This window comes from Acomys russatus, chromosome 2 (assembly GCF_903995435.1).
Source record: "Acomys russatus chromosome 2, mAcoRus1.1, whole genome shotgun sequence".
In the NCBI taxonomy this organism is placed as follows: domain Eukaryota; kingdom Metazoa; phylum Chordata; class Mammalia; order Rodentia; family Muridae; genus Acomys; species Acomys russatus.
Genome location: NC_067138.1, coordinates 27754854 through 27768487, shown reverse-complemented (window position 1 = coordinate 27768487; position 13634 = coordinate 27754854). Strand labels below are relative to the sequence as shown.

At 38.4% G+C, this 13634-nt stretch overlaps 1 protein-coding gene across 1 annotated transcript in view; it reads right to left on the bottom strand.

The window, feature by feature from the left end:
- The window catches only part of LOC127201237 (lipoxygenase homology domain-containing protein 1-like), a 339490-nt gene that overhangs the window by 213399 nt on the left and 112457 nt on the right, over positions 1-13634 (bottom strand). Inside the window, 2 exon segments of the mRNA XM_051159652.1 lie at positions 626-704; positions 4101-4252. Coding sequence (XP_051015609.1) covers positions 626-704; positions 4101-4252 — 231 coding nt within the window.

Sequence of the window (13634 nt, the reverse complement as noted above, 5' to 3'; positions counted from 1 at the left end):
TGGAAATTATACTTGACACATTTTAGTAAAATTCTGTCTTATTATCCTTTATAGTCTTGATTCTCAGTATGTGTCTTTCAATTACATGGTATTTCTTTATATCATGCTGGTTTGTATAACAGGCAATAAGTTCATTAGAAAGATCTGGCTTATCTCACAGAGTTAATGGGAAAACTGGGGCAAAGCATGAACAAAATGGAAGCAGGAAACACAGCCAAGTCCTTGCCACCAAGACAAGTGTTTCAAGCCACCATTCTTGGACAATGAGTAGTCTTTCAAGAAGTACTTCTGGGGGACACTACAGTGTCCCCATCACTAGCATGCTGCACAACATTCACATTGCAAATACCTCCTTCTAAACGACTCTTTCTGGCATCCCAGGCCTATTGTCTGGCACTTGGTCAGCTTATATCATTTTAAAGAAAAAATATGTCCATTTAAAAGATCTGAGAAAAATGTTATTTCAGTAATATGTAGTGGGATCCTCCTTCCTTCCTTCTTTAGTTCTTCTGCTCCCAAGATTTGTTTTCTATATGTTTTCCCAATCATTGGCTGGATTCTGGCAGAGTTTCACATAACTGGAGTAGAAGCACACATCCACTAGAGCTCTGCAATTGAGCCTCACCTGGGCCAAGTCCATCGTGGCCTATCACAATCCTGCACAAAGCTCCAAGGTTCACGGCTTCTAGGAAGAAGGTATCAATCTGAAAACAGTTTTTAAAAAAAAAACTCTAATTAGATGTAGATCATAATTTTTATTTTACCACAAATGTACATTAAGGTGTCACAAAAATCAATTGTCAAATGTAGGTCCATTAAGCAAATACACAAATCTGCCTATAGCAATAAAATGAAGACAAAAGTGGGAGTGATCTGTCTGTCACATCTATCACCTGATTGATATCCAGGGTTAATTCAGTTGATCTAGCTGTTGATTCAAATTCCAGCTGAGTTGACAATCAAGATTAACAATCACATCCCTAAAAAAGGACATGGCTATACACTTGATGCCCCAGCTTATAGCCATTGTCCACATATCAAGCATTTTAGAGTCTGCTTAAAAGCTGACAACACAAGCAATCAGATACAACATGTGGGTACTTCATACAGCTCTCCCCCATGACTTGCTTCACCTTGGCATCAGCTAACCCTTCTATCTTTAGAGCTGATGGGATCTGAAGGCCCCTGGTTGCAATAACGAACATAGTGAAAGAGTTGAAATTGTGCTTTCTGAACAGGAACACAAGCATTTGCTATAGAATCTCTCCTGGGATTTATAAAGACAATGAGAGAGAACCTATCATTCCCAGGTCCTATGAAGATAAAAGGAAGCAGATAATTTGCATCACATCCAGCTACTTCTCATAGACTGGCTTCCATTCTGTCTAGTTTGAGGGCAATGACAAACTTAGTGACAACAGTTCAATATATACAAAAAATTTAAAGTTTCCCTGGTGGTACAGACCCATAACTCCCAACCAGAAAAATTATGGCAAGAGGATTTGAAGTTCCAGGCCATCCTCCTTGGCTACAAAGTGAGTTGAGGCTATCCTAGACCAACTAATTGAGACCCAATCTCACTTTTCTTTTTATAAAAGGAGGGAAAATGTTATATCTAAGTGATATAGGATATACCTCTCAGGCACAAATCCATATTTTCAACACTAAGTAATGAAAAATAAGTAATGATAAATGAACAAAGAGTATGATTTAACACTTATGTCAGGGCTGACAAGTTTATTTCCTATATTAAACCAGACTGACACATGTGGCATATGGTTTTTATCTAGTGTTTGAACCAACACATAAAATCCAGAGAAATAAAGAGGCAAGGTGATGTGTTCAAACAAAATGACAAAATAAATCATAAATTAGCCCTAATAAAATGGAGATAGGTAAGTTAGTCAATAACAAATTAAAAGTAGCAGTCATAAAGATTTAAGGCCCGGAAGAGCAGTGAATAAACAAAGTCAGAATTTCAAAAAGGGAAAGCACAAAAAAGTTGCTTTTTATTGTCATTTTTGAGATTTTTGAGATTTTTATTTTCATTTTGATATTACAATATAATTACAACATTTCTTCCTTCCATTCCTTCTATTTATACCCTCTTTTAGAAACCTCCCTGCTCTCCTTCAAATTCTTGGTCTCTTTTATTCAATAATTATGATTGAATGCACAAACGTATATGCATTATAATATAGTCCTAAATAAAAGTATTCCTAAATATAACCTTTTGAGCCTATATACCGTTCCTTGTATGTATATTTTCAGAGATGACCATTTGGCACCGGACAAGAAGTTGGTGTGGTCTTCTTTAAGGAAGACCACCTCTCCCAGCTTTAGCTTGGTTGCTTAAAGCTCTTTGTGAGGTGTTCAAGCTTCGTGGGCTTTCCCCTGACCACTTTGGCAAGTTTATTGGTATCCACCTTTATTCAGCTCACCTATGATCAGCCATGTTGTTGAGACATTAAATGTGTAGTTTCTGATATTGCTAGGAGGCACAATACAACAGCAAACTCCCTGATCCTCCGACTCTCCCAATCTTTCTGCCCAAGGTCTAGACACAATTAACTTCTATAACTGAACAATAAAAAACAAAAGTAACCCACTTCAAAACTGTTAATAATTCTCTCTCTGCAAACAGAAAATAAACATATGAGAAATGTTGAACATTGCTAACATTTAGAGAAATGCAAATTAAACTAAAATGAACTCTAACCCCTGCCTACAAAATGACTGTTGCTTAAGAAAGAACATAGCCCGAAACTCCTGGCATTGTCCAATACTGATAAAGGTGTAAAATATTATAAACACTATTGGAAACAAGATGGCAGTATTTCCAAGATTAAAAATAAACTACCATATAGGCCAGTAGTTCTCTATTCTAAGTAACCAAAGAAATTATGTCAAGAATATTGGTAATTTCATGTATTATTCACAGTTCTCACAAAGTGGAAGCAACCTGTGTATCTATGCACGAGTGAATTAATAAATAGTGTGTGGTTTTATGTTCAAGCACTTTAATATTATTCAGTGTTTAAAAGAAAAAATACTACTGCATCCAACTTTATAGATGCAATTAAGTGAAAAAAAGCAAGTAATAAAAATTATTGTAATTTAAAAAATTATTGTAATTCAACTTATCTGTGGTATTTAAAGTAATCAGTTCATATAAACAGAAAAACAGGGGGATAAAATTGAGGAATTGTTACTGAATAATTATAGATTTGCAGCTTTAAAAATGAAAACTCTTTACAAAGCATGTTATACATGTGACTATAGATGCTTCTCAGGTTACATTCCAATAAATCCATTGTAAACTGGAACTGCATTGGATACATCTAATCTACTGAACATCTGAGCTCAGCAACATGTATACTGGAAAGCCTTATCTTTGTCTCCCTTAAATAAGTGGCTGAGTAGACGCTATGGCTCATGGCTATCCCTCAGTTCTGCTTATGTATCCAATTGTGAATCTCTAGCTTACAAAATAAAGAAAAAATAAAAAAAACTTTAAATCTAAGGACTGATTTCTACCCAGTGCACATGACTTTCACCCCACCTTTTTGTCTTATTATTGGAACGTTTTGAGTCAAATCATCTAAGTGAAGCAGTATCTGCACATTTAACCTACTTTTTCCACCTTGTTTTCTGCTGCACCACTAGAACACTGGGACCAAACCCAGCTTGGGGAAGAGAACGCTCGCATGGCTTCCACATCCCAGTCACAGTCTTTTACTGAGGGAAATCCAGGCAGAGACTCAAGTACAAGCAGAGGCTTGAACCATGGAGGAAAGCTGGTTAGGGGCCTGTTGTTTTTGAAACCACTTGCTCAAGGTTGCACCACTCACAGTGGGTTACAACCCTCGCACTAACCATTAATCAAGAAAATGTCCCATAGTCATGAAAACAGTCCAATCTGCCAAGAACATGTCTTCAACTGAGGTTCCCTCTTCCAGGGCATCCTTAGTTTGGTTCATGTTGACAACTAATCAGCATGCAAGGGAACTATGTGTTTCAAATGTCACTGTGGAAAATTCCATGTGATTTTACTACAATAATATTTTTGAAATCAAACAAAAATATTTTTGTTTACTTACTTGTCCTCTTAAGAACTTTAAAGAGCTCTTTGATCTAAAGAGTTTCCTGGATCCTGTGTCTCCTTTTTCCCCATAGATAGAAAGGTAGACATTTGCCACTGTTCCAGCATTCCAGAGGTCGCCTGTTGTAATATATACTTCATATGTTGTCACTGACAACAAAATGAAAGAAAGAAAAAATAAAACAAGAAAAAAGAAACAAAGGAAGAAAGTAAATGTAAGTTTGAAGTGCCAAGAATTACTGACATAATTTAAATTCAAGGTCATAAATATAATCCAGAATCCAAACCTTATGTAAGATGTAGCGATACAAGCCACCTAGGCACTACCATTCAATACAGCCAAGAAAGCTCAGCAGAACACATAGGCACTCTGAAGTGAGTAGCTACAGAACACTTGGGAAGAAGACCAAATATTAAAGTAACACCATGCATCAGCTTAATGTTGTTCTTTCTTACAGTTCCCCAGCCTGAACTCAGTGCACAAGAAACCTGGAGGTAGATGCTAACTAGAGCACCGACTCAGAGTGCTTGGAAGTCTGGCTTTGACTTAGAAAGCAAACACTATAACTACTAATATAGAGACAGAGTAAAGACATTCTGCCTCTTCCCCTATTGTCCAAATTCTGGAAAGCCAGTGTCTGGGCACAAAGCCGAGAGCCCACATTTTGAAACAGGGGAATCTTCCCTTCTGTTAAGTGAGCTAGACTGAAATAGAATGGGCCCAATGCCCATTTGACTTTTTCTTATTTGACACAGAAAGACTAAAAGTACTTAGGGCAATACCATTAAACCGAACAATTTTAGCCACAGGAACAAAAAGATCTGAGAACTATAAAGGCTTAAGAAGTGAACAGATATTTGAACCACAGTCCACAAAAGACACATTGGGACTTGTGATCTGGCTTTGTGACTAGTATAGTCAACTACATTCTAAAGCAACATTATTAATATTTTCTATAAAATTTATTAAGTAGAAACTCATATCTCTAGTGCCCAAGATACAGTATGAAATTCCTCAAGACAATTAGCAATTATAAAAATTACAACCCATATGGGAAAAGAGTAGAAAGAGACATGTCCACAGAGCTAGCAGTGCCATTGGCTCATGGGTGATGGCACCCAGATGACACTTGTATTGTAAAGAGCATCTATGATACAAATTCTCCCACCAAGAATTATGAAGCCTCATAAAACAAAAATCCTGAAATTCTCAGCATCAGAGAAATGAAACATTTAAAGATCTGATCAAAATATTCAAAATTGTCAAAATCCCTCAAAGTGAAACTTTAAATTCAATAGTCTCATGAGCAGACCAGTAAGAAGGAGAACATCAGTGAGAAATGCTTTGAAAAGTGGTTAGAAGCTTCTGAACCTGTGGAAGGACAGAGGAGCTAATTCATGGTGTGGTGCTCCCGAGGGAGAGAAGATTCTAATGCCAGAGCCCGGTAGCCATCTTCCTGTGTGAGTCCCATCCCTGCATCCCATCACATACAACTATGGTGCCATGTCCCTTTGTTGGGGAGGCCCAATGGCACTCGTAGGAAGGATAGCGGACTACCAAGAAGAGACTTGATACCCTAGCACCATATTCAGGGGGAGGAGGTCCCCCTCGGTCACAGTCATAGGGAAGGGGGATTGGGGTGAAAGTGGGAGAGAGGGAGGAATTGGAGGATGCATGGGATGGAATAGAAAATGAGATGTAATATGAATTATTTTATTTTTCAATAAAAATGTGTTTTAAAAAAAAGAAAGAAAAAAAACAAACAAACAAAAAACCCTTGGTTTCAAGCTCTCTAGGCATTTGACATTCCTCCCTGGTTATGCTTATTCACTTCTAGCTATTTAATTTAAAATTAGTTGTGCAAAATTAACCTACATTCAAACACTTACACCACAGTAGCATTACTGATTAGCCTAACTCCAATAATGTTATATTTCAGGCAATAGGGAAACATACAGTGAGGGAGATAGGTAGGAAGATGGCTTGTCAGCAGAGCAGTGAACACACACAAACACGTCCATTAAGTTTGTTAATTGTGTGCATCATTTGTGGCACCTTAAAATAATGATAGTAACATCAAATATCAAATATAACCATAATATAATAAAAAAACATTTGGAATATTATAAATAATACCAGGAAAAATTATACATAGGGACATACACTAAGTGAACACACCACTGGAAACATGGCACCTATAAGACTTGTGTGATAGAGTTGCTTAAACGTTAAATTAAAACAAAAATAACACACCAGTAAAACAAGATATGTTTGAATATAATACTTCAAAAATCTTTAAGAAAATTTAAAGGAACTAAGCAGGTAATATTGCTAACATCAAGAAAAGGAAATAGGTCCCCTGGATGGGGAGAGCTGGTGGCACTCAGAGGAAGGATAGCAAGTTACCAAGAAGAGACTTGATACCCTATAAGCATATAAAGGGGGAGGAAGTCCCCCTCAGTCATAGTCATAGGGGAGGGGAGTAAGGGGAAAATGGGATGGAGGGAGGAATGGGAGGATACAAGGGATGGGATAACCATTGAGATGTAATATGAATCAATTAATTAAAAATTTTTTTTAAAAAAGAAAAGAAAATAGAAAGGGAGGTGAAAATAATGGTAATCTGTTACCTTATAATCAAAAGAGTGTTTATTTTTTTACACAAGAATGAAGAGGGGAGAAAGAATGAAGATAGTGAGCTGTATGCTGTCCCCCGCTGAGCTCCATCTTCTGGACCAATGCTCTGCCTGCCTACCTGAAGAAGCCTGCTGGGCCCCAGGAACATTCAAGTTACACCCCTCCCTGTCGATTGTCTGCCTGCCTTCTGGGTCTACCAGCAGAGGTGAGCAGTCAAACAAGATACAATAAATCTAATAAAAGAGAAAGAGGGAAAGAGCTTTAAATGCATTGTTACAGTAGACAACTTTCAGAACAGAACACCAACAGCTCAGGTACTAAGATTATTAATAAATGAAGCCTCATGAAATTGAAAAACAAGGCAAAGGACACTGTCAATAGGACAAAACGCAGCCCACAGAATGGGAAAAGATCTTCACCAACCCTACATCTGACCTATGTCTATTATCCAAAATACAGAATGAAGTCAAGAAGGTAGACATCAGCAAGGCAAATAAGCCAATTAATAAATGGGGTATAGACCTAAACAGAGAATTCTCAACAGAGGAATATCTAATGGCAAAGAAACACTTAAAGAAATGTTCAACATCCTTAGTAATCAGGGAAGTTTGAATCAAACCAGCTCTGAGATTCCATCTTACACCTATCAAAAACTCAACTGGCAGCACATGCTGGTGAGGATGTGAAAATCAGAGGGAACACTTCTCCATTGCTTTTGTGAGCACAAACCTGTACAACCACTCTGGAAGTCAATTTGGCAGTTTCTCAGAACATTGAGAATAGTGCTACCTCAAGACCTAGCTATATCGTTCTTGGACATATATACCCAAAAGATGCTCTACCATACCACAAGGACACTTGCTCAACTATGTTCATAGTAGCTTTATTTGTAATAATCAGAAACTGGAAATAACCTAGATGTCTCTCAAAAGAAAAATGGATAAAGAAAATGTGGTACATTTACACAATGAAATATTACTCAGGTATTAAAAACAAGGACATCATGAAATTTACAGACGAATGGAACTAAAAATATTATCCTGAGTGAGGGAGCCCAGAAAGACACTCATGGAATGGACTCACTTATGAGTGGATATTATTTATAAAGTATAGGATAACCGTGTACAATCACAGACCCAAAGATGCCAGGTAACAAGGAGAGCCCAAGGGAGGATGCTTGAATCTCACTTAGAAATAAAATACACATCTGAAGTAGATGGAGTGAGGGAAGCAGGTGGGAGAGGTGGTGGGGAGAGAACCAAGGACAGGGATCACATGTAGGAAAAGGAAGGAGGACTGGGAGACAGAATGGAATCCAGTGAGGGGAGCATCTCTGGAACAGTGAGACTATATTGGGGACTCTAGCTGAGACTCCTAGCAGGGGGAAATATGGAGCCTGAAGTTGCTACCTCATATAGCTAGGTGGGACATCTAGTGAAGGGAGAGACATCAGCCCATCCACAAAACCTTTGGCTTAGTCCAACCAGTGTCTGGCCCAACTTGACTCAACCCATGCTATGAGAGAGAACCAACACCTGACACTGCTAATATTATGCTATACTTGCAGAAAGGAGGGAAGCATAAGAGTCAGCTGTGTGGCTTCATCCGGCAGCTGATGAAACAGATGCAGCCAAACATCAAGCAGAGATCATGGAATCTTATGGAAATGGGAGAGAAAGAATTGAAAGAGCCAGAGAGGTCAAGGACTCCATAAGAAGATTTATAAAATCAACTAACCTAGACCCATAGGGGCTCCCAGAGAGTGAACCACCAACCAGAGAGCATCCATGGGGCTGATCTAAGTCCCCTACACATGTGTAGCAGATGGGTAGTCAGGTACAAAATCTTCAACCCACCTAACTGAGCTGCCTCGTCTAGCCTCAATAGGAGATGTGCCTAGTCCTCCTGCAATCTGATATGCCAAGGTGAGTTGATATCCATGAGAGGCCATCCCTTCTCTGAGGTGAAAAGTGGGGGCTGGAAGGAGGAACGGTGTGAGGGAGGGACTGGGAGGACAGGAAGTTGAGAAGCTGTGCATGGTGATGTAAAGGAAATAATAAATTATCTTCCTCCACAATAATTCCCAAAACTATGAGTGAAATGGATAGTGATATAGACGTCCCTTTTAGAAATGAGAACTTCACACTGTCTTACTCTCTGCATGGTGACCGTTGGTGGTCTCTGTATTAATCATCATCTACTAAAAGAAATTAATTCTGTGGTAAGGGTTGAGAAATGTTCTACTCTCTATTTATAAGAATTTATGGTCACTTTATTACTATATCCATTCACCAGAATAACAGTACATGGTTCTAAGTTTTCCCCTAAGGCCTATGACCTAACCATCCATGGAATTTGGCCTAGTTAACAGTACTAGGCATGGGCTCCATCTTGTGAAGCAGACTTCAAATGCAACCAGAAAGTGGTTAGTTACTACCATGGAGCTAGTTCCCAAATAATCTACACAAAGAACTTTTAGATGTATGCTTAGCTCTAAAGCAAAATAACTAAGCAGATATCAAGCCTTTAAACTACCTGCTATTTCCTAGGTACATACCCCAAGTTATTTGCCATAACTGTTCCTGCCTTGGCTGCTTCTGTTCCATCATACCAGCCCTCATGGCCAGGTGTTCACGGTCCATACTGTCCTATGGTGACTTTCTTCTCTCTGACTTGCTCTCCTGCTTCTCTCTCCTTCCTCATAGTCCCCATCTGATACCTCAAGCCTGGTACCTAACTTCTTCCTACTTCTCTTCTGACCAGTTACAGGCTTCTAGCTATTTTTATTAACCAATCAACAAAAATTGGGGAGTAAGGTTTATACAGCAAAGGCCAATACATGTGAGAATGCACTTGTCTGGGTGCAACCAGATCCTGTAGACCAGTGTTTAGCATTTAAATATACAGCACCAGACCAACCCCAACAAGCCTGAACTTTTATTGAAATAAAAAGCATCATAATGTGCATGTTCAATGTATAGGCACTCCTTATATAGTTAAATCATCTTGAAAAAACAGAACATTTTCACTTCATTCTTCTTGATTTTAAAACATATTACAGAGAAAATGTAATATAGCATGCTACAAAACAATAAACTAGAATAATAGAGAGCCAAGAAATAAACATTTAAATTCACAGTCAAGTATTTTCTTCCTTTTTTTTTTTTCAAGAAAAGTTCTCCCTGTGTAGTGTTGGCTGTCCTAAACTCACTTTGTAGACCAGGCTGGCCTCGAACTCATAGAGATCTGCCTGCTGCTGCCTCCCTGAGTGCTGGCATTACAGGCATGTGCCACTATGCCTGGCTCAAAGTCAAGTAATTTTAACAAGCATGAGAATACTATACAATATGGGGTAAAAAGACTCTTCAATAAAAGGTATTGGTAAGCTAGATATCTATATGACAAATAAGTTAGTCCATTATATGACACAGAGAATAACTCAAAATGCACTAATCAACTAATGTAAGATCTAAGGTAATAAAACTGCAATAAAATATAGAGAATGAGTTCGTATATCAAATTTCATAGTGATTTCTCAGGCAAGACAGCAAAATTACAAGCAGCAAAACGAAAGCAGATACATGCATATTCCACCAAACTTAAAATATTCCACACTGTGGAAGAAACAATCTACAATGTAAATAATGCAGCCATGAAATGATGAGAAATAATTACAAATTGTATATTTAGTAAGGAGTTAATATCCAGGATATAGAAGGAACTGTGTAACTCATCAAAAATAACAATAAGACAAATTCACAAATTGTAAAGAAGTACAGCCAATTACCCAAATAAAATATATAAATGGTCAATTAAGCATATAAAAGCTCAACATACCTATAGGAACAATTTTTAAAGATCATATAAAATACTATGCAGCCATTAAGAAAGCCAATGTGAATAGAATAGAAACAAGTACTACATAAAAAGAAAGAAGAAAAAAACTGGAAACACAGTAGTTTCAATACTTGTGAACTAATTACTAAAATGTGATATTCTGAAATTACCATGTAGCCGGGCATGGTGGCACACTCCTTTAATCCCAGTCTGCCTGCCTCTGCCTCCCAAATTTAACTAAGACATCTAAGGCAGAGGCAGGCGGATTGCTGTGAGTTCGAGGCCAACCTGGTCTACAAAGTGAGTCCAGGACAGCCAAGGCTACACAAAGAAACCTCGTCTCAAAAAACAAACAAAAAGAAAGAAATTATTACCATGTAAAACACTATAGAGCCTCCTCCAAAAGATGAAATAATATTACCACATTATCCTGCAGTCACAGAAATAATACAAGAGTTCATCAGATAAAGCAGGGCTGGCTTTCTTTCGGTAATGCATACTACTTTATTTTAAGTATATACCAAAATTCTGTTCATCTGCCAATGGACATTGAGTTTTCTAAGTGCCTTAGCTATTGTCCTTAAAATGGCAATGATAACGTGTGATCAGATTCAAATATTTCTTCAAGACATTGCTTTGTAGTCTTGGTAGAACTGCAAGGTCTTATGGCAATACTACCTTATTTTATAAATATCTGCTATGTTTTACATACATTAAAAAAATAATCCTGTCATAAAATGGTAAATATTATAATGAGGCATCTAAAATGATTAAAAGCATAGAAACTGATATTAGACCCAAGAGCTTTGGTGAGTGGTGTAAGAGTTCCTCTCACATAGGCACAGAGAATCACTTCCAGAGTTCTAGAGAACTGGCGCACAACAACATATACAGAATGAGTGATATTAAACTTTGATCTTAGGAATAGTTTTGATGGTGAAATTAATGTTCATCTGTTACAACAATTAAAACTAATAATTGAAAATGCATTTCATGTAGTTTATGAGAGCACATTGTTGTTGGTTTTCTTTAGAACACTTGCCCACTCAAAGAAAATAATTTTATAATGAAAAATTTTTCAGGTACATATAATAGCACACTGGAAAATCAGATACATAGTTCTGAGTTCCCTTTATCTAAGTGACAAACATTCCCATAACTATGTTGATTGTGGACCTAATTCAGAGGCACCTGGGTTAAGTTCAGGAGCTTATGGGAATTTCTCTCTCTCTCTTGAGATCCACTTGGCCAAAGGTACTGGAGAATTTTCCATGGCTCCCACAGGGTACCAACCCACTGTGGTACATCAAGTAGCAGCAGAACTAAGCCCATCATCTCCCACCGGGGCCAGATAGGACATGCTCTAGATATTAATTCAATAGGCTGATGAAAAACCAGCTGAATTCATGGGCTGACTAATGGAAGCCCTGACTCAGAAAACCCATCTAGACTCTATCAGGAAGGCATCTTGGTCCTCAATGGTCATTTTCTCTTTCAGACCACCACTGACACCCCTAAAATGTTAGGAAAGAACCCTCCAACCCCTAAGTGTGTTTCTACTTCCATGGGGGCCTCTTAAACTTAAGATCTCCCATATTCCCACACCCCTACTAACACAAAAACTACTTTAGGATTGTTACTGTCCTTTTCCACCATCCTCTCACCCCTCCATGCTGGATTATGCTTTACTCTCCCATATGCTTGGCATCCAGTTGGTCACTGAAAACAGCAGCAATGAGAGTGAAATTCTCAACTCCACTCTCTGTTTTTTTTTTTGTTTTTTTTTTTTTTTTTCTGCCCTAAGCCAATTAACCCAACCTTCTCTTTCTATGATTCAATAGATGATGACAGACGGTATCCACCATCACTGAAAAACAAAGACAGGGAACCTAGCAAAATACCTCTGTCTCACAAAACACCAAATGCAACCATGGTTTATCACACATACTGAGTACACTGGGGGTGTTCCTTCCTGGAGGTGCTAGTACCAAAGAACCGTGAAGGGGGGAGGGGAATGCAGGTTACTGAAAACAAAGAGTATGCCACTTTCACCACCATAGGCCCTGGGACTTCAATATGTAAAAGGGATTGTGGCTCTTCATAAGCTTCACCAAGTGGTAAACATAAAATTTCTTAAAGAGCTCCAGACCTTTCACAGGCAGACTATCCTTGATCTCCTAACTGAAGTAGTGCTTAGGGTATGGCAGCTGCTAAAAACCAGTTACAATGAAACATCTCAGAGCATCCTTGAGGAAACATCCTGTAAGGATACTCTCAGTGCCTCTCTAAGCTTCTCAAATCACTCACTGCTTCCTCTGTGTTCCTTTCTGAAACCCACTAATGACAGTAGTACACCTTATTGGGATTTTTATTCTCTTATCTAGACCCATGTCTCTGAAAATGCAATCAAAACTGGATAGAACAAGTCACCCACTGGTTTTAACCAATTCTTCCTTACCTGTTCATCTTTCTCCCCATTTCAGTTCCTAGGCTTGCCTGAAGCAGAGGCCATACTATGACTTGGACCAGCTCCTTGTCCATCAGGAAGTAGATAGATGAGACCAACAACAGCTCCATAATCAATACCTGGCAAGTATGGTAGCCTGGCCCAAATCCAGGCCAAGGAGAAACCTATCTCCCTGAGGAAATATAAACTGCACATTCTGCTTCTCTCAGGAGTCTGACCCAAGACAGGAGCATCCTGTTGCCTTAACTCCCACAGCATCCTGTTATCTTAACTCCCATGGTATCCTGTTATGACCAGAAGTCCCCTCATAAAAAAATTTATGTTTACAACAGTCTCTTTGTTTGCAGCAGATTCCTCCCCCCCTTAATGCTCTCCCACAACTCTACCAAATTTAACCCTTCTTGTAAAAGCCCAAACTCTATTTTGGTATGACTGTGCTCCTTTCTCTCAGAGACAGCCCAACAGTTTGTACATCAGTAAAGCTTCGTTCTCTAATCTCAGTATAACTCTTGTGGTCTTGCGCTCTTGTAAACTTTAATTAAGGGAAAGTATAGCCAAACTATGACTTCTAGATATGAGGAGACTGCTGC